The sequence below is a fragment of the Perca fluviatilis genome, chromosome 18 (assembly GCF_010015445.1).
Source record: "Perca fluviatilis chromosome 18, GENO_Pfluv_1.0, whole genome shotgun sequence".
NCBI lineage: Eukaryota > Metazoa > Chordata > Actinopteri > Perciformes > Percidae > Perca > Perca fluviatilis.
This window is the reverse complement of record NC_053129.1, coordinates 30,527,089-30,554,755: the sequence shown is the minus strand read 5'-3', so window position 1 is coordinate 30,554,755 and position 27,667 is coordinate 30,527,089. Positions and strand designations below refer to the sequence as shown.

Below are 27,667 nucleotides of genomic sequence, written 5' to 3'. Positions count from 1 at the left end.
CATTATAGTACACACAAATATTAAGACATTTCTGTGATATAGCTATGTCAATAATACAAAATACTGACCGAAATGTGTTTTAATCCAGTAACATTAGTGGAACAGCTCCACTGTAGACGGTATTTGCCGTACCAACAAGTGTTGACTGAAAAAGACGGTTCCTCCTAGATTTTTGTTTCCTGATATTGCGATCTAATTGGAGACCAACAGCCAATCAGAATTGACCTTTTGATTCTGCGATTGGTTGGTTTTGTGGCACACTTGTAACGTTGTGAAAATCTGAGCGAGCGTGTCTAGAGTTGAGCGCGCAGAGAGAAGAGGTTGAGAGCGAGGGAGACAGGACCGGAGCGCAGCAGCTTACATTTATTGTGCCCGAAATAGGTTTTTGTTTACTCAAACTAAATAATTTTTTGCGAGTGTAAATTTCTGTTCAAAATGTAATGTAATGTGCTTTCAAAATATAGTTCTCTGCGCTCAAAACATACAATTACTCGCTCAGGAATGTGACACATATATAACGGCATAGAAATTCAACAAGAAGTGCCGTCACCCAACATCGCTTAGAACACCTTTATGTAACTTTTCATTTAGGGTTGATTTAAATATGTTTGCCAAAAGTCAAATATATTTTTCTAGATTTTGTAGACTAAAGTTGAATAAGCAGAGAGTTTTAATTGAGTCAGTAACTGTCTTCTCTTTACTGTTACTGATGATACAATGCAGTCTGTTAATAAATGTTTTAAAACTGCATTCATTGTATGTTTTTGGTACCGAAAATAAGTTTCTACATAGACTTTCTGGCACAGACATAGTATAAATATGAACCCTTTTTGTAAAATAGAGAATGTTCTGTCAGATAGGAACTAAAAATTCTCGGTTCTTGGGCCTCTTCTAAAGGTTCAGAAAGTCAAGGAACTCAAAAGCTGAAAGAGAGATGGTGATATGCTCCTCCTACAAACATTAAGGAACTTGCAAAAGAGAGACTTTGAGGAAGTAACACATCTCTCATCACAGGAAGTAGATTCTTTATTTTTAACATGCATCAGTTCAGAGTCTCTGACAGTTGACAGCTGAGAAAGGGACAGAAAGGGAGAGAAGCACGATGGCTGAATTCAAATGGATTAAAATGTCTTTATTTGGGATACTGCTTCAGTTTACAGGTAAGAATACATATAATATACACAAATACCAGAAACATTACAAATATACTATAAATATTATAAATGATAAGTTATTATACAAAGTACATTTTATTTAACTAAGAAAGACAAGTCTACAGTTTGTTTTAAACCTGAAATTTGGAAACCGAATGAAACACATTTACAAACTTCCGATTTATCTAAAACTGTCCTCACACTAACTGTCAGCATAAGAGTATATTCATATTTCAGTTTACTTTTCATGTTTCTCTCATCTCTTTCACAGCGGTTACTGGACAACACCTCTCCACTGTCAGAGATGGCGATGATGTCACTTTGACTTGTGAAAATGTGGTAGATGGTCAGGTTAACTGTGACAGGACTAACTGGGTCTTCAGAGGTTCAAGAAGTGAGGATGTAGATCTGGTTACTCGTGGGAAGATTGTTGAAAGAGACAAAGCTAAATCAGACAGACTGAGTGTTAGAGAGACATGCTCTCTGGTTATAAAGAAGGTCACAGTTCAGGATGTTGGTCTTTACCACTGTCAACAGCTCAAACCAGGACAAGAAGTTGCAGACACTCAGATTGAACTATCTGTTATTAACAGTGAGTATTTACATCATTATAATTTCAGATCAAACTGTCTTGCCTGGTTTGACTTCCAATCTCACAGTTAAATCATCACAGTGTCTGAAATGTGGATATGAAACAAAGAATCATTCTAGTGGTTTTTTCCCCCGATACATCATTACATATAGCCTATTTTCATACAAACAAATAATATACAAATAGAAGTAAGTGTACTCATGGGGACAACAACCAGAAGTGCCGTTACTGGCCTATTTCAGACACTGCTTGTTAGAACAATGAACTGAAACATTATAATAACCGGAAAGTAATTTTGTCTTTATGTTCTTTATCAGTGGAGGAATATGAAGATGGTGGGCGGGTGGAGCTGTCCTGCTCTGTGTCGACACGTGAAGTGTGTAGACACACAGTGAAGTGGCTGTATGAGGGGAAAGATGCAGATGGAGATATAAGATCCACGGATATGCAGACTTCACAGTCTAAGTGCTCAGTTACTGGGACTTTTTTTATTTCTAATCTCAAGCAGAAGTATCAAGAGTTGTTCAAGTGTGAACTGACAGATGGTTACACTGGAAAAGTGCAGCTGTTTCCCTTCATCCCTCAGTCCTCAGGTAAGAAACCAGGTGAGAATATGATGAGCTGTTTAAAATCTTTTTGAATTGATGTGTGGCATTGATGCAGATGGTAAATCATGAGGTATTTTATTGACATATGGTTTGTTTGTTGTGTTATTTCTTTTGTCCAGGGGAGGATGAAACAACATCAACCACGATGAGAACAATTGAAAACGGCAGAAAATCCAGAATCACCTCAACAACGCCTGCTGTCAGTGTTACTTCAACTTCACCACAAGGTACTGACTCCAAAGATTAGGGTATTATTCAGTCTTTCTCTCCACTTTGGAATCTAAAAGTATAAATGTCGACCCACTCTTGGCTTTGGTTGGAGATATTCTCATCTGTATTCTCTAAAAGTTATTTCTCCTCTCTTTTAGCTACGTGAGCTATGTTTTTAAAACTAACCGAAAACTGTAGCCAAAATGTTTTGCATGTTTTAATTTGCTGTTCTTCCAGATTGGCGGCCGTACCTCATTGCGGTCATAGGTTTAGTGGCTCTCGTAATCATCACTGTGGCTGTCATCAGACGGAAGATGACTAAAGGTGACAACATTCACAGATTCAACTTTTAATAACAAGAAGTTTTGATGAAGCTGGGTGTTCAATGTGGAAGCTAAACCCGACTCTTGTTTTCAGGGGAGAAACGACGGATGGATGACAACACGGTGAGTTTTAAAACTGAAGAATAAAATGTTTACACACATTTTTACTAGTAGCTCAGTACAACTTACTGTGGTTCTGTAGTTCACAGAGAACAATACGTTCTGATCGTGATGTGCTGAGGGTTAAGTTTTTGAGTGGACGTGGAAGGATCTGTTTAACCCTTGTGTTGTCTTCCAGTAGACCGTGCAACTTTTAGTTTTTCTGGGTCAAACTTGAAACTTTTTTTCAACGTCTTGGACATCTTTATCGACACTTGTGTTTCTTTTCCACCGATGTTTTTGTCACTTTTTCCCCGTTTTTGAAGCTTTTCCCGACATTTTTGTCACTTTTTTCACCATTCTTTTATAAAAAAAATAAGTCAAATGCTATGAAATTGAATAAAACTTGTGAAAAGCGTTGTAGGGAACCATGCACTATTTCAATTTCTTTCTAATATTAACCCTCTGAGGTCTAAGGGCAGTTTTACATTTCTTTTTAAATTCATTCAGTTTTTGTTTTACTGATCTCATATCAAAATGTTCCAAACAAACTCAGCTTTTTTTTAACTAGGCCCAAATGTGTTCCAGAGCAATGTTTAAAGAGATAATTTGTCCCTAAAGCTGAAAAGTTGATTTTTGAAATTTCTCAAATCTCTTGAGAAAACATACCCACACTCAATTGTTTTGGTGCTTGAAATGAGTTTACAAAAGTCTTGGGTTCACTAAATGAGCTTAATATATTCATTAAATAGTAATTAAATGTCTAAAATGAAATTTTGTAATATCGCTTTTTGAATAGGAGTGTTATCAAACATGCTTGGACTCGCCAGTGCATCTTTTGTCCTCAGAGGGTTAAAAACAACAAATCACAACCTGCGATCGTGATACAGGAGCTAATAAGCTTAGCTTATCTCAGCAGAAAGACTGGAAGCAAGGAGAAACAGCTAGCCTGGTTCGGTCCAATGTTAACAAAAGCTCACTAATTAGTTTTTGGTATCTTGTTTGTTTAATCCATTTACAACTACTTCTTGATGAACACCAGTCTATCCATCTGCCCAGCATGTGAGCCTGGTGCAGTGATGACACGACTCCAGGAAGTTACTGCACCCAGCTGTTGTTGACCAAGAAATAGTTACAACATGTACTTTGCTATATAAAAGCACAACATTGTAGTTTTTATTTCCAGAAATGTGAACTGTAACCAGACTGTGTTTGTCCAGGGACAGAGCTTAAACTCGGCGGTGACTCAGCCCGGTCCAGAAACCAGTCAGGACACGGTGAGATCGCAACACCACAACCCCCCCAGTACAAAGATACACTCACTGCTCTGTGTGCTTGTTCTCTAAATACTGTGAGAGAGAAGAAAAGGGAAGGAAGAGGATGCAGCGTCATTATACCAGAATAGAATAGAAAAAAAAAGAAGTGTGAAGCAAGAATTAATGAGAAGTGTGTGGTGACATGAGGAGAAAAACTCACGCTGTCTTGTCTTCTCTGTGCAGGCTGATCCTGAAGATGGTGTTTCCTACGCCTCCATCAGCTACACCAAGAAGACCAACAGCAGAGCCCAGGTCAGCTGTCTTTGGGTATACTCAGTAGGGCTGGGACGATTAGTCGACGTAGTAGACGTATCCGTTACGTAAATGCGTCAACACAAATAATTTGTCACCCGTAGAAATCTAAAAATAACATGGCTGCCTCCAGCAACAGGGCAAATATGGATTCCTTGCAACAACACTTTGAGAAAAAGGCTCACACATGGTCTTCTAAAGTGTTGGTATTTTACTCTTAATGCCAACAACAATGTGGTCTTCTGTAGACTTTGTCAGGATAACAGCAGCAAAACACCATAAGTTCTGCTCACCTTTTTGTCCCTTTCCCTCCCAAGTAGAGTTTAGATTCTGTGCCTGAGCTCGAACTTGAACCAAGGGCCGGGGGCCGATATGTCCCGCCACTATCCTCGGGACGGGCCTGACGGACCCTTGATCAAGCATTTGTGTTTTTTTAATCATTACTTTATTAGCCTTCCACTTATTATCAAAATTACAAAAATGCATGCCACTTGTTAACCTGCCTAAGAGAGCAGAGAGAGTGCATGGGCAGAATATGTTTGTCTAGTCTGCCTGACTCATTGATCCTTTATCTGAAAAACGTTTGTAACAATCTACTGTATGGCTGTGAAATATCAGTAGCCTAACTGTGTTGTATTTTGATTAGTCTATAACAACGACGCTTTTAATTTCTGGGATTGGGGTGCCTCAGGAAATTCAGCCGGATGGATCTCCCTAATTTCTTCCTCTTTCTTTGTGTTGGCGTTCTAAACTCCGGTGCATTTGTGAGGACTATGGTTAACTGCTCCTCAGATCTCTGCAGGGTAAATCCAGACAGCTAGCTAGACTATCTGTCCAAATCTGAGGTTTCTGTTGCACGACTAAAACAACCTTTAAATGTACACGTTCCACCAAAACAAGTTCCTTCCCAAGACTATTTTGCAGCGGCACCGTGGCTCCGTCCGGTGCCTAGCACCGCCCAAGACGATTGTGATTGGTTTAAAGAAATGCCAATAAACCAGAGCACGTTTTTTCTCCTATCCCAGAATGCTGTGTGGACTAGCCAGACCCTCTTCCGTGTGCTGTGGAGGAAGGTCTGGCAAAGCGAGACTATCTTTTGATCTTTCAATGCTGCTGTCCATGGTTCTGAAGTAGCAGATGGATTTTTTTTTTTTTTAAGATAATATTTTCAGGGTTTTTTGCAATTTAAAGTGGCTACAATCAATGTTCCTATGGTAACAATGTATATGACAATGACAATGTGGCAATGAAAAGGGGTTGCTCATTGTGATGAACCTACAAAGAATTATCAGCTGAATCTGCTGCTCCCTTCAGCTTTACAGAGCTTCATAGTGACTTTAAAAGACTTTTAAAAGCCATTGTCCACTCCCTGCTCAGCAGCAGACAGACACAGTTAGAGACTAGCTGGTGAACAAAGTGGAGCATTGAGCAGCCAAAGAAACACCACTCCAATAGCTTCTGTGTCTGCTGGATGTGTAAATCAGCAAATGATTGGCTATAAAGTTCACCATCATACTCACAGATTTAGTCCTGGTGATTGGTGATTCCTTCACTTGTCCTCTATCGCCACCTACAGACCAACATGTCAACGTCACTCACAAGACTTTTCATAATCTAATGAGCAGATAAAAGCTGCAGCAAAGTGAACATGTCAGTTGTTACATGGCTGCAAAATCTGCTCTTTCACAACCAGGTTACTTTGTTTCACAATTTAATTTTATCCATGTTGTGTTGAATTTACTGTACAGTAAAGGCTGATTTATGCTTCTGCGTCGAATCGACGGCGTACCCCCGAAGACCCCTCTACGTCGCTGCGAACCCCCCTCCAAGCCCTCCGCCGTAGCTCGACGTGCACAAATTTGTAACTTTGCGTCAAGGCAACGCAGACCACAAGGACTGTGATTGGTCAACTGGTCCTGTGTGTTGATAGTCAGTGTTTCATGCAGCCTACTGTGGGGAGTAGCAACATGCTAGTTCACTGACATCAGCTTTGCAAATAAACTCAGACATATTTTGGTTATAATGACGGGGTTATCCGTTTGTAAGCAGCTTGATAACATAACATAAACTGGCTGGCAGACACCTCGCAAAAGCCACACACCCCCTAGCGTTATGGCGGTGAAATTCACAGCGATTCAAAGCAACCGCAACGCAGAACTCTGAAAGGGTCACGACGCCGTAGGAGCGACAGTGTAGCTACAGCGTGGAGTTGACGCAGAAGCATAAAACAGCCTTAAGTTGGGTGCTGTTTCCTTCTTACTTCTCAGGTACGGGTTAGAAATGATGATGAGGATGATGAAGGTGATTCAGTGACCTACAGCTCTGTGAAAGCTTCCTCCTCTCCTGCCGGAGCCTCTGCTGATCCCAGCACCCTCTACGCCGCCGTTAACGAAGCAAACAAATAAGAGACCACAGCACCCGAGACATTTTAAAGCTTTGGATATTCATGATGGAAGCTCTGACTGTTGACCACGATTAGAACTAAACTCTGATCGTTCTAACTGCTGAACATGATTCTGTTGTCCTCTATTCTCTGTTGTGTTGTTGTTGTTTTTAAATCGTGCTTTGTATTTTCTGTGAAAATATTTTGTTAACAGAAGGTAATGCTTACACCAGCTCACTTTAGCAAATAAACATTGAGCCAAACAGCTAAATCTCTCACAAAAATTACGCAGATGCCCCAAATTCCATCCAGTTAAACACAACTAAAAGAGGGAATAATTGATGTAAAGTCAATTGTCACAGTTCGGCCCAGAATCCCCTCTTCTTAGCCTGTGACCTGTCATGCCTCTGCTGTTCTTGGACTCCGATCCGGGTTTTCCCTCTATCCTCCCGGTTGACTACAAGGGAGTTGCCAATCATCAGCGCGTGCACTGCCACACCTGTTGCCACTCTCCTCGTCAGCCATAGTTGTTTTAAGCAGTGCCAGGAGGAACACTCTTTGCCAGATTGTTATGTCTTTCAGTGTGAATTCTAGTGTTTGGGCTTGTTCTATTGGCGTTACCGTTTTTTTTTTTTACCTAAGTAGTTTATTGGACTTTCCTTCCTTTTTCCCTGCCTACCTGTGTACTGAACTCTGCCTGTTTTTGCCACCTTGGTTATCTGACTAAACCCTGCCTGTAGTACTGCCTGTGTTTTGGCCTGCCAAACTGTGTACCAAACTCTGCCTGTTTTTGCCAATTTGGATATTTGACTGAGCCCTGCCTGATACCTCTGCCGTGTTTTTTGACCTTTTTGAGTTCACGCTGCCTACCAAGTTGCTCTGCCTTGCTGCCTATTCCTGTGTGTTCTTAATTAAAACCTACATAATCTACTCTCTGTTTCCTGAGTCTTGAGGCCCTGACATCACTGAAAAGTAGACGGCAAGTGCTCACGTTTAATCTCTTTCTCTTAAAGGTAAAAAAAACTTTGGTCAGTTCTTGAACTGTGACCTAAATTCAAATTGCAAACTAAGCCTACTGCCACCTTTTAAAATATAGTGACAGTTAAAACATTTCTCTCTGCCACCAATACAAATGGGTCCATACCTTCATATTTAGGGAGGAGTACTGTAAAAGAGACAGATGCTTATCATCAGAGTAAAACCTGCAGAGCTCTGCTGCTGCTCTTACCTCACCAAACACTTCCCCTTCAGTTCTCAGAAAACAACACTAAGCTGCATCAGGAACCAACAAACCACTAACGTTACATCATTATCCCCTGTATGGACATATTGCGCCAGGTGTAAATGTCTGGTGTGCAAGCAGATTGACTAATTTCAGCATTTTAATTGATTCTATAAACATTCCTTCTGTGTGAGGAGTTTACATTTTGACCTGAAGCTTCTCCTGTTGAACTTTGAATGAAAAGGGGTTTGGTCAAAAGCCAGAGCAACAGATTCTCTCCTCATCATCTGTGGGGCTGAGAACTCGTCTGAAAGCTCATCAGTGGCTCAAGTACTTTATCTCCACGCTGAACCACATCTGGCTTTTTGGCTGTTAAGATATCGTCAAGAAATTAAAAAGGTGAAAAGTTGATCTGTGAATTCAGCAGCTTAAAAAAGGATAAGAAAAGATCCAGTCACTGTAAGGAAGTCACACTTTACTCAGAACAGGAAGTAAACGCTGTATCTCTCCTAAAGAAGTCAGAAACGTTGACAGTCGAGGGCAAGAGAACAAAAGAGAGAGAGACGGAGAGGAACAATGGCTGAATTCAGACCGATTCAAATAACTTTATTTGGGATTCTGCTGCTTCAGTTTACAGGTAAGGACTCAAAACACATACATGACTAAAATAAATGTTAATGATAGTATTTAAGTGACTAAAAAAGTAGCTGTTTGTTTTGAATATGGTGAATTGAGCGGATTTTGATTAAGGCAAGTTTGCTCATCTCTGTTGTAATTAATGATCATCCTCTTATATAGCCTAACTATAAACATAAATGCCAAATTTTATCTCAGTCATGTTTGTCTCATCTTCAACAGCAGTAGCTGGACAAAACCCCCTCTACATCACTGTCAGAGCTGGAGATGAAGTCACTCTGCCTTGTGAAAATGGGATAATTCAGGACAAGTGTAGTAGCACTACTTGGCTTTGGAGTGGTAAAGGGGAAGCAGCAGTAGAGCTGGTTAGTCTTGGACAGATTAAAGATGGGATTCCCAAAGCTAAATCAGACAGACTGAGTGTTACAGAGAAATGTTCTCTGGTTATAAAGAAGGTCACAGAGGAGGATGTTGCTCGTTACACCTGCAGACAGTTCAACAAATCAGGAGGACCACAACAAGGTCCAGATGCTGTGGTTCATCTGTCTGTTGTTTACTGTGAGTATTTATATCATGTTTTCAAACTATCTTGTTAGAACGATATACTGAAACAAGACAATAATTATGAGTACAGTGATGAAGTTAATTTTACTCTTGTTGTCTTTCTCTCACAATATCTCCATGTTCACCAGTGGAAGAACAGAAGAACACTGATGATAGAGTCACCTTGATCTGCTCTGTGTTGACTGATGATGAGTGTGACACAGTGAAGTGGTTGTATGAGGGGAATGAGAATGACGTGGAGATAACAGCTCATACCTGTTCAGCCAGTGTGACATTTCCTCCTCATCTTAATCAGAAGTTACTGAAGTGTAATGTGACAGATAAGAAGAATGGAAACACGCTGCTGTGTAATGTCGGCCCCCAGTCCTCTTGTAAGAAAACAGGTACAGTTGGTTTTATTTGATACATTTAAACTTTTAAGATGATTAATCTTTCTTGTTTAGTCTCTTCAGATAGTAAATATGAAGTATTTTAACACCATTTGTTGTGTTTTGTTGTTTTATAACCAAAACAAAAGGAAGCACAACAGTGGGAACAGATAACACATCACCAACACCAGAGGCCTGTACTACGAAGCAGGATTTGGCGTTAACGAGCTAACTTCAAGTTCAACCCAGGATTTTCTGTACTACGAAGGTGGATTAGTTGTTATCGGGTTCAATCTCTGTGGTAACTCATGCTGAACACCTAACCTGGTCGGGAGCAGGCACTGCATGAAAAGTGGGATTTCCGTCCCCGTAAATGCCTGTAAACGCCCGGAAATCCCCCTAATTTTCGGCCGTTATCGACAATTTACAGGCTGCGAACGTCACGTTCGTCTGTGCCACATATTGTCGGAAACGAACCATGACGTATGTGGAGAGCCCCGCGGAGGTGTTAATGGGTCTAATTAGAATATGAATAGGCGCCTGGCCAGAGAACGTCTGGCCTGGCTGAAATTTCCTCACTCACTATTGGCTGAAACCACTACTTTTAAACAAGAAAAATCACTCGTGATTGGTTGACAGGTCTGTCACGGGTTAGGCTATTGGTCAACCTGGGCCATTATTATTATAATAATAAAATTATACATATACATATATATATTATATATATTTATTTCATATATGCTATGTTGTATATTCATGTCATGATTATCATAGTTAAAATGATTTGCCAGGAACGTGCGGTTTATTCAAAGATAGAGCTTTATTGACACAAAACACAAACGCAATCAGAAAAAAACTGTACAGAGCATCGGAGACACACAGCACACACAACAAATATCCCACGCTCACGAGAAGCAGCACCGTCCACATCTAACCCGCGGCCGGCTCGGAGCTGTTGGTAACCGGCAGCATTCGGTCTAAATTCTGTCCATTTAGCAGACGTCTGTGGTGCGTTGTCCTGGAAGTCTATGGTGGCGCACTTCCAAATGTCCACCTCACCCACAGCCAGCACACTCTGTCTCGCTTCCAGCAGCTGTAAAATCAATCAATAAACACAATCAGTACTGCGCAATGCACTGCTTACGGACACAACACATCTATGAAGGCACCTGAAAAATATTCCCGTGATGCCACATCTGGTTGTTTCTAGCTGAAGCTCCTGCGTGCTGTCTCGTAATATGTCTTACAGGCAGCTGGAAAACAATTAAATGAGAGTGGATGTGCATGAATTAAAAAAAACATAAGTTACAGTAAAATTAAACAAGGAAAGATGAAAAAGTAAAAAATACTTACACACAATGGCGTAATTATCAGCGTCATGTAAATCTGGACCGGCAGACAGCTCCGAGCAAATATAGGTCATATAGGTTAGTCTGTTAAAAAAAAAAAAAAATACGGTTAAGATCGGTATCTATGTCCTTATACAGAAAAATTAATGAAGTTCATTCAATGAAAGCATTCTTTAAATCTTACCCTTGCTCCGGTTAGTAGCGCCTGCTACAGTTTGTCTCCGAGTTGTGAAGACTGCGGAGGAGAGAAAAAATCGCTCCAAAAGTCTTGAACAACTCCTGTGTGTTTCCAAGTGAAGTTTGACAGAGTGTACAGATAACTCTTTTACCAGTTGGCCTGAAATATTCCCATATTTCGGAAACTTTTGCTGTAACTCTCGGACTCATCTCCTGCACTCTCCCGCCGCTATTTTCAAATGGTAGCAGTGAGGACGGGGGTAGAGTGATAGAGAGAGACAAAGAGGAGCAGATTAACCAGCAGGGCGCGAACAGCGCACACACTGGTGTGGAGGTGAATTACAGTGAGATTTAATGGAATACTGGGAAAGTTTAATAACAATAGGACAATTGATGTCTAGATTATGAGGCCATTTGAGCAGAGCCAACAGCTTCATATGTCATGGACATGTGAATATGGTGCTGAATTTGCCAGTATTTTAAGAACACAAATGGTTGGGACCTTGTCATGCAATGACAAAGCTGATATGGTTTATGTGAAGCACATTCTGGTGTCAGCAGAAAGACTTCTCTTAGAAAACTGTCCAGTGGAGCCTCTGTCTCCATTCCACCAGACAATGTTGGATGAGCAAGACCAAAGAAAGGTCGCTGTAGTCATGTCACTATGTACAGGGGTTGAGACTGAATGAATCATGGATTGCACATTTTACCTTTTGTGGCAAAGCCTGATTAAAACTAATTGTTGAAATAAATTATTTGGTGTATCTTTTTTTACATCTAATTAGTCATTACTAATGACATACACAGTAATTAATCTAGCATACTTTCATCAAATAAATCTACTAAAGAGTCTACAATTAGGCTATACTGAGTCTGATCTATTTTAAGAGATTTTCTTAAAATTAAGTTAATACCTTTTAGAAAAATGTCACCTGGGGTAAAACTCCCCTGCTACCCTGATTTGCATTTGTATAGCTCACAGCATTTTCATTTACATGTGAAAGCCTCCCCTAGAACTAGAGGGAGGGGGGGTCATGGGGGGACAACTGCCAAGCAAGGCCCACGTCAATTTCCGACAATTCACGGCAGTTTTCGGTGTTGCCTGTAAATTGCCGTATACAGCCGTAAACCTGAAGTTCCACGACAATCTACAGTGCCGCATACTGACGAAAATCCCACTTTTCATGCAGTGAGGTTAAGTTGGAGATCAGAGATCAACCGGTGTTAAAGCACCGCCTACTGACCAATCAATACTCGATTGATAACGGCGTCACCGTTCTTAGAAGACCAGGCGGAGCTCGGTGCAGAGAGAGAGAGAGAGAGAGAGAGAGAGAGAGAGAGAGAGAGAGAGAGAGAGAGAGAGAGAGAGAGGTGCGCTCATAAAAGTTAAAACATTTAGAGATCGACAACCCGTTAACATTCCCTGATTGGTATTTGTATGAAATACCAATACCAATATATATATATATATTTTAATGGGAGGGAATTAAATATCGGCTTCTTGAGCCGCGTGTCGCCAATGCGCACATCGGTTTGAATTATGTTTTTATATTTTTTATTTGCTCTCACGATCGCTTCCCACTGCCAGGGTTGCAACTGAAATTATAGGCTAAAGCAACGACACTTTATGGAAAGCACAAGTGTAATTATAGTCAGATCTTGGTCCTGACTGATGAGGAAGTGATATTAATAAGCGTTGTGATTTAAACATCTACAGCGTCGGCTATTTTTTTTTGCCAGCTTTCCTTCCTGTTTTAGGAAGCAGCGACTGTATTGCGTTATGCCTGTAAAACCGTGTCTGTGTTCTTCATATTTATGTAGAATTATAGTTTGCTCTTCTTGTTTAAAATATGCTGCTCTGGTAGATGTTTGCGATTGGTCGTGGTGCGCAAACCTCGCCTCTTTTATGTGAACGCGCGCGCCGCTGGATTGGGAAACCCTGAGTTGACTGAACTAGTTGATAACCAGCGTCGTAGTACAGGTTATGCGGGACCGCGGTTGTAAGGTTAGGTGAAGCCGGATTACTGAAAGAAATCCAGGCCATGTTGATCTTGCTTCGTAGTACAGGCCTCAGGTAGTTACTTAACATCATACTCTTTCTCTCTCTCTCTCTCTCTCAATTCAAATTGCTTTATTGGCGTGACTGTCAGAAATAACAATATTGCCAAAGCATCAAGGATAAGATGAGAAAAAATACATACATACAATCCATTGAGTAAACTAAAATATAAATGTAAAAAGAAAAACATGAAAACAACAATTGGCCCTAGTATATCAATATAACATCAAATAAAACAAACAACAAAAAAAGAAAACAAACACATTAGCTCTCTCTCTCTCTCTCTCTCTCTCTCTCTGTGTGAGCGGATGCGTGAGTGTGTGTGCAGAGTGAGTCTCAGGAGCGTGTGAGTTTCTATCTTTGTTTTTCTGTTTATTTGGGGTTTAGTATGTGTTTATTTGGTTGTGTGGTGGTTAGTTATTAGTTGGTGAAGGGGTTAGTTCGGGTAGTTTGGTTGTCAGCCGGGTATCATGCCCGTGGCTGGCGGCCATGCGGTGCTAGAGAAGCTAACACGCCGACATGCGGTGAGGATTTCCCCGCATGTGGGCTGTTGAGTGGAGGAGGCCAGCTCTGCTGTCGGGGAGGTTGTGGGCTTTGACAGTGTGAAGTCTGCCTCCCGTATGAACAGGGCAGCGGTGATTTTCCTGGATGATGTGGCGAAGGTTGACACTGTGGTGGAGAAAGGTGTTGTGATCCGGGATACTTTCACCCCGGTTCTCCCGCTGGTGAGCCCAGCTAAACGGATCACGATTTCTAACGCACCTCCGTTTATTAAAACTGATGATTTGGCCAAAGAGCTGTCGCGGTACGGCCAGCTGATGTCTCCCATTAAAATGGTTCCGCTCGGGTGCAAGTCCCCGAAACTCAAACACGTAGCTAGTGTGTCACAGAAGACAAGTCTTCATGATTTTAAAGGACAACGCGGCGGATGTAAATTTAACGTTCAGTTTTAAAGTTGACGGCTTCACTTATGTTGTGTTTGCAACGTCGGATACGATGAAGTGTTTTGGATGCGGGGAGGAGGGTCATTTGGTCCGTTCCTGTCCGCGCCGGCCGGCCCCCGGTCCCGCGGATCCGGCCCCCGGTCCCGATAGGCCGGGCGGTTCGGCGGAGACGGCCCCCGGTCCCGCGGATCCGGCCCCCGGTCCCGATGGGCCGGGTGGGTCGGCCGACCGGGCCGCAGAGCCGCCTCCGGGGCCTCAGACTCAGATGTTGCGCCTCCTGCGGCTGACTTAGACTCTGCAGGTGTGCAACAGAGTGCAGAAACTGCAGAGGTTACAGAACTAGACACGCAGGAAAAAGAGAGAGATGTTGAACATAATGAGAGTGGAAATGAAGGCCATGACCAGTCTAATGACAAAGCAGAGAATAACAAACAGACAGGGAAAAAGAAAGGCAGTGCTAAAGGAAAAGGTTTTAGTCAGACTGTTATTAATGTGGCTGATGTTGATTTGGCTGAAAATATGTCTGAAGAGATGGAGATCATTAAAGGTTCCAGCAAAAGAAAAAGCAGTGCTCACAAGGAGCAGAGTGAGGCAACAGCTAAAAAGCTGCTGGAGGATCTGAGTGATGAGGATGAGGATGATGGGGATGAGGATGATGAGGAGGAATGTGAGTGGACTGCTCCCAGCAGAAGAGTTAACTCTTTATCCTCTGGATAAAATTAGAAGTTCCTGCAGGACACTAAAGGGGTTCAAGGCAGTTAAGACTGGAGCAGTTCTTCCCTGATCTGAGAGGGTTCATCAGGTCTGATCTGAGAGGGTTTATCAGGTCTGATCTGAGAGGGTTTATCAGGTCTGTGGCCTGGCTCAGGACAGATACAGAAGGGTTCACTAAACAAGAGGTTTACCGCCTCAAGAAACTGGTCACTAAAGTCAGAGCTCAACTCATTGAGGATGATGATTAAGTGTAATATGTTTCTTCACGTACATGTTGTGTGTTTTTGTTTTTGCTCTTTCCTTTTTAATGGCGGATCTAAAAATTGGATCTTTAAACATTAATGGAGCAAGAAGTGATGTAAAAAGAGCTTCTCTTTTTAAACTGATGGAGTTAAAAAACCTTGATGTTATTTTTTTGCAAGAGACTCTCAGTGATGTGGAGAATGAGAGTGAGTGGAGGAAGCAGTGGCCGGGGGAGGTTATTCTCAGCCATAAGGCCTCCAACAGTGGGGGGGTCGGGGTGCTCTTCTCTAAGGGCTTTCGGCCCTGCTCCTTTAGTGTGGAGGAGATCATGTGTGGGCATATCATAAAAATTAAGGTTCAGTATGAAAATGTAAACCTTATTTTTGTAAATGTGTACGCTCCAGTTCTGGCCGTTGAACGAATGACATTTTTAAACCTTTTGTGTGAGGTCATTCAGGATTGTACTGATGATTTTTTGTTTTTGGGAGGTGATTTTAACTGCACAGAGAATCCCACTTTAGACCGAAACCACCTGGAGCCTCATCCTGCTTCCTCAGCCCGATTCAGGCGTCTGATGGAGAGCTGTGAGCTGAAGGATGTGTGGAGAGGTTTTAACATCAACGCCAGGCAGTACACCTGGAGTCACTCCAGAGAAAACATGTTGTCTTTGGCCAGGCTGGATCGCTTTTATTGTTTTAAACACCATTTTGGTGTTTTTAAGCAGTGTGTAATAACTCCTGTTGGTTTGAGTGACCATTGTCTTGTCCAGAGCTCTGTTTATATTCAAAATGTAAAATTGCACAGCGCATATTGGCACTTTAATACTGGACTTTTAAATGATAACTCTTTTAAAGAGGCGTTTAAGTGTGTGTGGTGTATACATCGGAGCCAAAAGTACAGTTTCCCATCGTTGCAGCAGTGGTGGGATGTTGGAAAGGTTCAGGTGAAACTTTTTTGTCAGCAATATACTCGCAGTGTCACCAAGCACATTACCAGGTCTCTTCAAGACCTAGAGATAGAAGTAGTGGAATTACAGGAGTTGGTGGATTCCACAGGAAATCAAGGGCATGTTGAAGCTCTTAAAGTCAAAAAGGCTGCTTTAGCCAAACTGTTGGGCATCACAGCTCAGGGGGCTCTGGTCCGCTGCCGCTTCATGAACGCCTCCCAGATGGATGCCCCCTCGCAGTTTTTCTTTGGTCTGGAGCGAAAGAACGGGCAGAGAAAGATCATCCATTCCCTTCGCTCTGCAGATGGAGGTACGATCACGGGGACGCCTGAGATCAGGAGGTATGCCACGTCATTCTATAAAGACCTGTTCGGAGAGGAGTATGTGGAAGACGCTGAGTCAGCTGCTCCTTTCTATGATGACCTTCCTCAGGTGGGAGCTGATAACAACACGGTGCTGGATGACCAACTGTCCCTGAACGAGCTGCATGTGGCTCTGATGAGCCTGGGGAACGGGAAGGCACCAGGCATCGACGGGCTGCCTGTGGATTTCTATAAGACCTTCTGGCCCGTGGTTGGAGAAGATCTGCTGGAGGTGTTCCAGGACAGCCTGAACAGAGGACGTCTGCCGCTGAGCTGCAGAAGGGCAGTCATCACCCTGCTGCCGAAGAAAGGAGATCTGCAGGAGATAAAGAACCGGGTTGAACATCAGTACTTGTGGCACACGCTCAATGCTTTTGGTTTCAGCCCATGTTTCATAGCTAAGATTCGGGTACTGTACCGTGACATTGCGAGTTAATGTTGAAGTTGAAGGTTAATGGTGGTTTGGCTGCACCTTTTAATGTGCAGAGAGGGGTACGGCAGGGATGCTCTCTGTCGGGGATGCTTTATTCCCTGGCTATTGAGCCTCTGCTTCATAAACTCAGGAATGAACTTTTGGGTGTCTGTTTTCCTGGGTGTGCTTTAGCTGTTAAACTTTCAGCTTAGGCTGACGATGTCGTGATTGTTTTAAATAAACAACCAGATATCGACACTTTGGTAGCCAAGGTGAGTGTTTTTAATCTCATCTCTTCTGCCAAGGTTAATTGGGATAAGAGTGAAGCTGTGGTGGTGGGAGATAAGTTGCAGGGCACTCTATCTCTCCCAGGAGGGCTAACCTGGAAAAAAGGAGGGATAAAGTATTTGGGAGTGTTTTTGGGGGAGGACTGTGTGTTGCAAAAAAACTGGGATAATGCTCTGGACAAAATAGAAGGCCGGTTAAAAAAATAGAAGTGGCTCTTACCGAGCATGTCCTACAGAGGGAGGACTCTGGTTATTAACAATCTGCTGGCTTCCTCTCTGTGGCATAATCTGTCTTGTGTGGACCCCCCTTCTAATTTGCTTGCTAAAATTCAAGCTTTTTTAGTTAATTTCTTTTGGGACAAGCTGCACTGGATTCCCCAGTCTGTTCTGTTCCTTCTACTGGAAGAAGGAGGACAAGGACTGATTCATTTGGCCAGCAGGGGCGCTGCTTTCCGCCTGCAGTTCCTCCAGAGGCTGCTCTATGGCCCTAAGGACCTGGTCTGGAGACCTCTGGCCCACTGGGTACTGAACAGTTTTAAAGGTTTTGGATTAACGGATTCGCTGTTCCTGATGGATGCCAGGAAGCTGAGTGTCCAGACTTTACCTCCTTTCTATCGAGGCTTGTTCACCGTGTGGAAGCTGGTGGTCAAGGAGAGACGGCTGCAAGGTGACTCCCTACACTGGCTGCTTCAGGAGCCGGTGGTCTACGGGGACCGGCTGGATTACCCCTGCTGGGCTGGTTCAGCCATCACGGACGCGTTCTGCAGAGCACGGGTGCTCACACTGGGGACGGTGGTGGATATCACAGGACCTAAACTAGACAATGCTGCTGCTTTGGCAGCTGTTCTGGGGGTGAGATCCGTCAGGATCATCACCAAACTGTTGGATTACTGGAAGCACAAACTGTCCGGACATGAATCCATCATGTTGGAGCAATGTACTGATGGTCTGACCACACCTCAGACTGATGACTCCTTTCCTGATTTATGTGTCCGTCCATGTCTGGATCACTATGTTGGTGGTTTTTTAAATGTAAAGCACTGCACTTTAGACATGAAAGAGGCGAAAGGGAAAGGTTTTTATAAAATGATGGTCCCAGAAGACAAGTCTTCATGATTTTGAAAGACAACGCGGCTGATTTAAATTTAACGTTCAGCTTTAAAGTTGAAGGCTTCAGTTATGTTGTTTTTGCGACTTCTGATACCATGAAGTGGGGAGGAGGGTCATTTGGTCCGTTCTTGTCCGCGCCGGCCAGCTCCCACACACACGGGCCGGGCGGTTCGGCCGATCTGGCCCCTGGTCCCGCTGCGTCGGGCGGGCCGGCCGACCGGGCCGCAGCCGCCTCCGGGGACTCAAACTCGGATGTTGCGCCACCTGCGGCTGAATCAGACTCAGCAGGTGCGCAACAGTGTGCAGAAACTGCACAGGTAACCGAGGTAGACACGCAGGAAAAAGAGAAAGATGTTGAACATAGTGAGTGTGGAAATGAGACTGTAAACGAAGGACATGCCCATTCTAATGAGAAAGCAGAAAATAACAAACAGACAGGGGAAAAGAAAGGCAGTGCAAAAGAGAAAAAGCTGCAGTCAGAATGTTACAAATGTGGTTGATGATGTTTTGGCTGAGAATATGTCCGAAGAGATGGAGATCACTAAAAGATCCAGCAAAAGAAAAAGCAGTTCTAACAAAGAGCAGAGTGAGGCAAAAGCTAAAAAGCTGCTGGAGGTTCTGTGTGATGAGGATGAGGATGATGAGGAGGAATGTGAGTGGACATCATCCCAAGTAGAGGAGTTAACTCTTTATCCTCTGGAGAAGATCAAGTTCTTGCAGGACACTAAAGGGATCAAGGCGGTTAAGACGGAGCAGTTTTTCCCTGATCTGAGAGGGTTTATCAGGTCTGATCTGAGAGGGTTTATCAGGTCTGATCTGAGAGGGTTTATCAGGTCTGATCTGAGAGGGTTTATCAGGTCTGATCTGAGAGGGTTTATCAGGTCTGATCTGAGAGGGTTTATCAGGTCTGATCTGAGAGGGTTTATCAGGTCTGATCTGAGAGGGTTTATCAGGTCTGTGGCCTGGCTGAGGAAAGATAGCGAAGGGTTCACTATGCAAGAGGTTTACTGCCTCAAGAAATTTGTAACTGAAGTCAGAGCTCAACTCACTGAGGATAATGACTAAAATATACTATACTAATATAATATGTTTCTCCACATACATACATTGTGTGTTTTTGCTCTTTTCCTTTTAATGGCAGATTAAAAAATTGGATCCTTAAACATTAATGGAGCAAGAAGTGATGTAAAAAGAGCTTCTCTGTTTAAACTGATGGAGTTAAAAAAAACCTTGATGTTATTTTTGTGCAGGAGACTCACAGTGATGTGGAGAATGAGAGTGAGTGGAGGAAGCAGTGGCCTGGGGAAGATATTCTCAGCCATAAAGCCTCTAACAGTGGGGGGGTCGGGGTGCTCTTCTCTAAGGGCTTTCGTCCCTGCTCCTTTAGTGTGGAGGAGATCATGTGTGGGCACTTTATAAAAATTAAGGTTCAGTATGAAAATGTTAAACTTATTTTTGTAAATGTGTATGCTCCAGTTTCAGCCATTTAACGAATGACATTTTTAAACCTTTTGTGTGATGTCATTCAGGATTGTACTAATGATTTTTTGTTTTTGGGAGGTGACTTTAACTGCAAAGAGAATCCCACTTTAGACTGTAATCACCTGGAGCCTCATCCTGCTTCCTCGGCCCGACTCAGGCGTCTGATGGAGAGCTGTGAGCTGAAGGATGTGTGGAGAGGTTTTAACATCAACGACAGGCGGTACACCTGGAGTCATTCCAGAGAAAACATGTTGTCTTTGGCCAGGCTGGATCGCTTTTATTGTTTTAAACACCATTTTGGTGTCTTTAAAAATGTGTAATTACTCTTGTTGGTTTTACTGACCATTGTCTTGTCCAGTGCTCTGTTTATATTCAAAATGTAAAATTGCACAGCGCATATTGGCACTTTAATACTGGACTTTTAAATGATAACTCTTTTAAAGAGGCGTTTGAGTGTGTGTGGTGTATACACCGGAGTCATAAGTCCAGTTTCCCATCGTTGCAGCAGTAGAGGGATGTTGGAAATGTTCAGGTGAAACTTTTTTGTCAGCAATATACTCACAGTGTCACCAAGCACATTACCAGGTCTCTTCAAGACCTAGAGTTCTACAAAGGCCTGTTCAAAGAGGAGTATGTGGAAGATGCTGAGTCAGCTGCGTCTTTCTATGCTGGGCTTCCTCAGGTGGGTGCTGACAACAACACCGTGCTGGAAGATCTACTGTCCCTAATTTAATTGTATGTTGCTCTGATGAGCCTGGGGAACGGTAAGGCACCAGGCATTGACGGGCTGCCTGTGGATTTTTACAAGACCCTCTGGCCAGTGATTGGTGAAGATCTGCTGGAGGTGTTTCAGGACAGTTTGAGTATGAGTTGAGAGTTTGCGCTGAGCTGCAGAAGGGCAGTCATTACGCTGCTGCCAAAGAAAGGAGATTTACAGGAATTAAAGAACTTGAGACCTGTTTCTCTGCTGTGTGGGGACTACAAGATCCTGTCTAAAGCTCTTGTTTTGAAGTGGTTCATGTCGACCAGACTACTGTGTGCCCGGCAGGTTAATGAGTGATAATATCACTTTAATTTGGCATGTTTTGGACGTCTCTGGCTTACTGGTCTTATTTCCATAGACCAGGAAAAGGCTTTTGACCGGGTTGAACACCAGTATTTGAGGCAAACGCTCAATGCTTTTGGCTTCAGCCCAGGTTTCATAGCTAAGATTCAGGTACTGTACCCTGACATTGCAAGCTTTTAATGGAACTTTTTGGAAAGGAACTTTTAGGTGTGTGTTTTCCTGAGTGTGCTTCAGCAGTTAAAATATCAGCTTATGCAGACGATGTCATGGTTGTTTTGAACAAGCAAACAGATATTGACACTTTGGTAGAGAATGTGAGCGTCTTTAATCATATTTCTTCTGCTAAAGTTAACTGGGCTAAGAGTGAAGCTGTGGTGGTGGGAGATAAGTTACAGAACACTCTCTCTACCAGGAGGGCTAACCTGGATGAAAGGAGGGGTAAAGTATTTGGGTGTGTTTTTGGGTGAGGAGTGTGTGATGCAAAAAAAACTGGGATAACGCTCTGGAAAAAATAGAAGGCCGTTTGAAGAAATGGAAGTGGCTCTTACCGAGCATGTCCTATAGAGGGAGGACGCTTGTTATTAACAATCTGCTGTCCTCTTCTCTTTGGCATAAACTGTTTTGTTTGGACCCCCCTTCTAATTTACTTGCAAAGATTCAATCTGTTTTAGTTATTTTTTTTGGGGGGGGATAAGCTGCACTGGATTCCCCAGTCTGTTCTGTTTCTTCCCAAGTAAGAAGGAGGACAAGGACTTGTTCATTTGGCCAGCAGGGGCGCTGCTTTCAGCCTGCAGTTCATCCATTGGGTGCTGAACAACTGTAAGGGTTTTGGATTAAAAGATTCTCTGTTCCTGATGGATGTAAGGAACCAGAGTTTCCAGGTGTTGCCTTCTTTCTATCGTGGCGTGTTTACAGTGGGGAAGCTGTTGATCAAGGAGAGACGGGTCCAAGGTGACTCCTTACACTGGCTGCCACAGGAACCGGTGGTGTACGGAGAACGGTTGGATTGCCCCTGCTGGGCAGGTTCTGCCATCAGGGAGGTGTTCTGCAGAGCACGGGTGCTCACGCTGGGGAAGGTGGTGGATATAGCTGGACCAAAACTAAACAATGCTACTGCTTTGGCAGCTGTTCTGGGTGTAAGATCAGTCAGAATCATCACCAAACTGTTGGATCACTGGAAGTACAATCTGTCTGGACATGAATCCATAATGTTGAAGGAATATAATGTTGGTCTGATTACACCTCAATCTGATGATTCCTTCCCTGGTTTATGTGTCTGTTCCAGTCTTGATAACCATGTTGGTTGTTTTTTGGATGTGAAGCACTGAACTTTAGACCTGAAAGAGGCAAAAGGGAATGCCTTTTATAAAATGATGGAGCTGTGTTTAAATAAGGGTAAGTTTCATGAACAGGTTGACACACCGTTGCGAGGACATCTGGGTTTGGCGGCTGATGTCCAACCTGCGTGGAGGAGTTTATACAAACCACCATTAACTAAAAGAGTAGCTGACCTACAGTGGAGAGTGTTAAACGGGATAATGGCAGTCAATAAGTTTGTCATTAGTCCTGGGGTTAGCAACCAATGTCCTTATTGTGATGAAACAGAAACTGTGTTTCATTGTTATTCTGAGTGTGTGCGCCTGCCGCCATTGTTCTTGTTGCTGGAGAAGCTGTTCAGTAAGGTAGGGGAGGTTTTCTCCAAACAAATGTTCATCCTTGGGTTCAGGTACAGTAAGTTTGCTAAACATAAATGCCAGCTGTTAAACTTCATCTTGGGTCAATCAAAGATGGCTGTGTACGTGAGCAGGAAGAGGAAGGTGGATGAATCTGTCGATATTAATGTGAAGCTACTGTTTACTCAGATGGTGAAAGCCAGAATCAGGATTGACTTTAATTATTATAAAGAGATGAAGGATGTGGATCAGTTCAGTGTGATCTGGACCCATGGTGATGTGTTGTGCTCTGTTGAAGGAGACAGACCAACTCATCTTTTCTCAGGAGGTGATGACATGTTTGTATGCACGTATTTATTGGCCTGTTGAAAAGAGATTATTTTGATGGAACACTCTCTATATCTCTCTGTGTCTCTCTCTCTCTCTGTCTCTTTCTCTCTCTCTCTCTCTCTCTCTCTCTCTCTTCTCCTTATGAAGCCTAAACTATGAATGTCAGACTAGGGCTGGGCAATGTATCGATATGATATCGATATCGTGATATGAGACTAGTTATCGTCTTAGATTTTGGATATCTTAATATCGTGATATTACATAATTGTTGTCTTTTCCTGGTTTTAAAGGCTGCATAACAGTAAAGTGATGTACTTTGAACTTACCAGACTGTTCTAGCTGATTTATTATTTGCCTCTTCCCCACTTAGACATTACATCCACATTACTGATGATTATTTATCTAAAATCTAAGTGTGAAGATATTTTGTTAAAGCACCAATTGTCAACCCTAGAATATCGCCACAATATCGATATCAAGGTATTTGGTCAAGAATATCGTGATATCTGATTTTCTCCCTATCGCCCAGCCCTATGTTAGACCGACACAGTCCTCTTGTAAGGAAACAGGTACAGTTGGTTTTATTTGATGGATTTAAAGTTTTAAGATTACATTCTTATTTCTTGTTTAGTCTCGTCAGACAGTAAACGTGAGGTATTTTATCACCATTTGTTGTTTTATTATTTCATATATTCCAAACAATCAAAAGGAAGCACAACAGAGGGAGAAGACAATACATTGTCTGCAAATGATGACACTCCATCAAAACAATCAAACAATCCCTCTCTCTCTCTCTCTATCTCTCTCTCTCTCTCTGTCTCTCTCTTTCTTTCTATCTCTCTCTCTGTCTCTCTCTATTTCTCTCTGTCTCTGTCTCTCTCTCCTTATGAAGCCTAAAGTATGAATGTCAGACCGACACATGGCTGGACGTTTGTTCTTTTTGAGCTACAGGATTTTGAATAGAACAGAAAGCTGCAGCCCAAATATATTTCATGTTTTTATTGTCTTCAGACTGGTGGAGGGTCATCATGGTGTCTGTGGGTTTAGCAGCACTCATAATAACTGTTGTGGCGGTCAACATATGGATGAGAACTAAAGGTGAGAAAATTCACATATGTCATTTTTAGAAGAAGATTTAATGAATGTCTAATGAACAAGAACAATTGATGAACGTAGATTTACAGCGTGGAAACTAAAGTCTGCTCTTTTTTGTCTTTTCAGGAAACAGAACAGAGATGGATGGCAATGCTGTGAGTTTGGAAACTGAATAATCAAACGCTTGTGTTTGTGATATTTCACTATTTACAATAAGAATAAACAGTGCTGACTGGATTGTTTTGAGTCTAAGTGGCTGCAGCAACAAAGGAGATTTATTTGTTCCATTTGATCTCAGAATCTCCAGTGTGTTGTGTTGTTTTTCACAGGAGCATCATGATGAAGATGAAGGTACAGTGACCTATGACAATGTTGGAGAACCTTCTGTTTCTATCAGACTCCACTGATCAAAAACTTCAACATCAACTCACCAGAAAAAAAAGAAAAACTGTAACATAATTTTGAGTCATATCTAAAAACTGAAGTGTAACTTGTATTTCAGTTTAACAAATACATCTTGATGTTAGGATTCGACTCATTGCTTTTAAAGGTAAAGCTTTGCTCATATTTCAAAGTTAAATCTGTGTATATATGTATTAGAAATTAAGATAAGAGAAACTTTATTGTCATCCTTTTATATACAATGCAGTAGCCTAGAAATCTAGACGCACCCTAGCAGCAGCAAATATAATTTGCAGCCAGGATCAGTCGAGCAACTCTCCGTTGGCTTGCGAGCTGGAAAAACTAAACTCTAGTCAAGCCAATCACATCGTGTACAGAGTCGGTGGGCGGGCTTATGGCTGCTGCTGCTGGTGAACAGCGGTCTTTCGAATCGGCTTTGGCTGCGCCTCTGGAAGACTTGGAGTTAAGCTGGTGAAAACAACAAGATACAAAATAGTTACAGAACAAGATCCAAGCAAATAAATAAAGTGCTTTATAATAACTCAACCATTGTGTTTTGTGTAACTGTTTTGTAGTTTACAGGTCAGTTTATTCACTATTATTTCTTTAATTCTGTCTAAGTGAATTATTCAGGATACATAATGTAGCTCTGTCCTTACTGTTACTGTCCAGCAAAGATAGAACCTGGCATAGTTTCTGGTTGACATTTCTGGCACATTCACAATTTCGTTCAAATCTAATTTTTCAGTATAGAGTATACTTTGTGTTGGTTTAACATAAAGATAAACAATGATATGGACATCTTCAAGGGACAGTTATTGGGCATTTCTTTTCAAACTCTATATGCTCACACCTGCTCAATTTGGCAAAACAGTTCAATCTCTCACTATAATTATACAGAGTCCCCAAATTCCATTCAATTAAACAGAAGTAAAAGCAGCCAGTGCTTGCTAGCCATTTTTTGCTCCTGTCACATTATGACTCACTGTGGGCTCATTTTTCACTCTATCTGCAAGTCTCACATCTCAGATTAACAAGCACAACCATGGCCAGAAGGAATAGCTCCTAAATGTCTTTTGAGCATCTAGACTATATTTTGATCTATCAATGCCGCTGTCCGTGGTTCTGAAGTAGCAGATGGATTTCTTTGTTTTTAAGATTATTTTTGGGGCTTTTGTTGCCTTTTAAAGTGTATACAATCAATTTTCCTATGGTAACAATGTATATGACAATGTGGCAATGAAAAGGGGGTTGATCTTTGTGATGAACCTACAAAGAATTATCAGCTGAATCTGCTGCTCCCTTCGGCTTTACAGAGCTTCATAGTGAGTTTCAGCTCGTTGTTTTGCTGTCTGGCCAAAAACTTTACTGTTCTGTTTCACACTCAGTGCTCTCAGAGCCTCATTTTCCAACACAAAAGGCTTTTAAAAGCCATTGTACACTCCCTGGTCAGCAGCAAACAGCAGACAGACACAGTTAGAGACTAGCTGGTGAACAAAGTGGAGCATTGAGCAACCAAAGAAACACCACTCCAAAAGCTTCTGCGTCTGCTGGATGTGTAAATCAACAACCGATTGGCTAACAAGTTCACCATCATACTCACAGATTTATTCCTGGTGATTGGTGATTCCTTCACTTGTCCTCTATCGCCACCATCAGACCAACATGTCAACTTCACTCACAAGACTTTTCATAATCTAATGAGCAGATAAAATCTGCAGCAAAGTGAACATGCTACACAATCCACTGTCAAAACCACGTTACTTTGTTACGTAATTAACTGTACACTAAGTTGGGTGCTGTTTCCTTCTTACTTCTTAGGTACGGGTTAGTTAGAAATGATGATGATGAGGATGATGAAGGTGATTCAGTGACCTACAGCTCTGTGAAAGCTTCCTCCTCTCCTGCCGGAGCCTCTGCTGATCCCAGCGACCTCTACGCCACCGTTAACAAAGCAAACAAATAAGACACCACAGCACCCGAGAGACATTTTAAAGCTTTGGATATTCACTGGTGTTTTGGAGTAAATATTGGAATCTTCACCTGTCAGCTTAACTCATAATGAACAGATCCCTAAAAACTTCACCAGCCAGGAAAATCCTCAAAGATCAGCAATCTCCAAAGTTTATTTTCATAAACCTATTTCTTTTCAGTAACAATCCTTCAAGCTGGAAGTTCTGACTGTTGACCACAGTTAGAACTAAACTGTGATCGTTCTAACTGCTGAACATGATTCTGTTGTCCTCTGTTCTCTGTTGTTGTTTTTTAATCATGCTTTGTATTTGAATATATTACACGGCTTTGAAACAGTTAAATTGGTGCAGTGACTCCAAGTGAATTCATCATCCATTTCAGCACCATGGACAGCACCATTACAAACCTCTTAATAAATCAGCGCCTGAATTCACTCTTAATCAATGTTTTGGGACACCTGTAAAGAACATATTTTATTTATATATATTTTATTTTGTGGTGTTGACCAAGCATGCTGCAGGAAGGTGTCTGATCGTCATGCTTTTTATAGTGGAAAGTAAATTGTCTTTGCTATAGAAATTATTTTTTTAAATTCTGTGAAAATATTTAGTAAATGGAATGTAATGCTAACACCAGCTCACTTTAGCAAATAAATCATTGAGCCAAACAGCTAAATCTCTCACTGTAATTAAGCAGGTGCCCCAAATCCCATCCAGTTAAACACAATTAAAAGATGGAATAATTGATTTAAAGTCAATGAAAGGTTACCAGCCAGTGCTCACGTTTAATCTCTTTCTCTTAAAGGGAAAAAAATATTGGTCAGGTCTTGAACTGTGACCTAAATTCAAATGACAAAATAAGGCTACTGCCACCTTTTAAAATATAGTGACGGTTAAAACATTTCTGTCTCTGCAACAAATTCAAAATGGGTCCATACCTTTATGTTTATGGAGGAGTACTGTAAAAGAGACAGATGCATATCATCAGAGTAAAACCTGCCGAGCTCTGCTGCTGCTGTTACCCACATTCTCACCAAAACACTTCTCCTTCAGTTCTCAGAAAACAACACTAAGCTGCATGAGGAACCACCAAACCACTAACGTTACATCATTTTCCCCTGTATGGACATATTCCACCAGGTGTAAATTTCTGGTGTATGAGCAGATTGACTAATTTCAGCATTTTAATTGATTCTATAAAGATTCCTTCTGTGTGAGGAGTTTACATTTTGACCTGAAGCTTCTCTTGTTGAACTTTGACTGAAAAGGGGTTTGGTCAAAAGACAGAGCAACAGATTCTCTCCTCATCATCTGTG

At 42.0% G+C, this 27,667-nt stretch overlaps 2 protein-coding genes and 2 long non-coding RNA genes across 7 annotated transcripts in view; all 4 read left to right on the top strand.

The window, feature by feature from the left end:
• Positions 1 to 27,667, top strand: part of LOC120546888 — a 54,800-nt gene that overhangs the window by 16,807 nt on the left and 10,326 nt on the right. The window lies entirely within an intron of this gene.
• LOC120546884 lies at positions 516 to 26,458 on the top strand. Of its 4 annotated transcripts, XM_039782136.1 has the most exons (10): positions 516 to 1,160; positions 1,426 to 1,746; positions 2,064 to 2,351; positions 2,474 to 2,581; positions 2,802 to 2,888; positions 2,982 to 3,010; positions 4,207 to 4,263; positions 4,486 to 4,554; positions 6,822 to 6,845; positions 26,231 to 26,458. In XM_039782136.1, exons 1-10 carry the CDS (start codon positions 1,103 to 1,105, stop codon positions 26,342 to 26,344), a joined length of 1,155 nt encoding a protein of 384 aa, XP_039638070.1. In that variant the 5' UTR covers positions 516 to 1,102; the 3' UTR covers positions 26,345 to 26,458. The 4 variants fall into 4 exon arrangements, with proteins under 4 accessions (XP_039638070.1, XP_039638073.1, XP_039638071.1 ...); XM_039782139.1 differs by lacking the exons at positions 6,822 to 6,845; positions 26,231 to 26,458 and adding an exon at positions 4,659 to 5,347; XM_039782137.1 differs by lacking the exon at positions 26,231 to 26,458 and having other exon boundaries at positions 517 to 1,160; positions 2,064 to 2,339; positions 6,822 to 7,867.
• LOC120546897 lies at positions 9,283 to 9,920 on the top strand. Its single transcript, XR_005636984.1, has 3 exons — positions 9,283 to 9,353; positions 9,488 to 9,742; positions 9,877 to 9,920. It is a non-coding gene; the product is annotated as an uncharacterized LOC120546897 (long non-coding RNA).
• On the top strand, positions 13,613 to 24,713 carry LOC120546890. The gene is made up of 4 exons (XR_005636977.1): positions 13,613 to 13,658; positions 23,893 to 23,979; positions 24,103 to 24,131; positions 24,306 to 24,713. It is a non-coding gene; the product is annotated as an uncharacterized LOC120546890 (long non-coding RNA).

Coding starts and splice junctions, on each gene's coding strand:
- LOC120546884 (XM_039782136.1), top strand. CDS start 1,103: ATGGCTGAATTCAAATGGATTAAAATGTCTTTATTTGGGATACTGCTT. Junction 4,264..4,485: donor CAGAAACCAGTCAGGACACG/GTGAGATCGCAA, acceptor TTCTCTGTGCAG/GCTGATCCTGAAGATGGTGT. Junction 6,846..26,230: donor GGGTTAGAAATGATGATGAG/GATGATGAAGGT, acceptor GATGATGATGAG/GATGATGAAGGTGATTCAGT.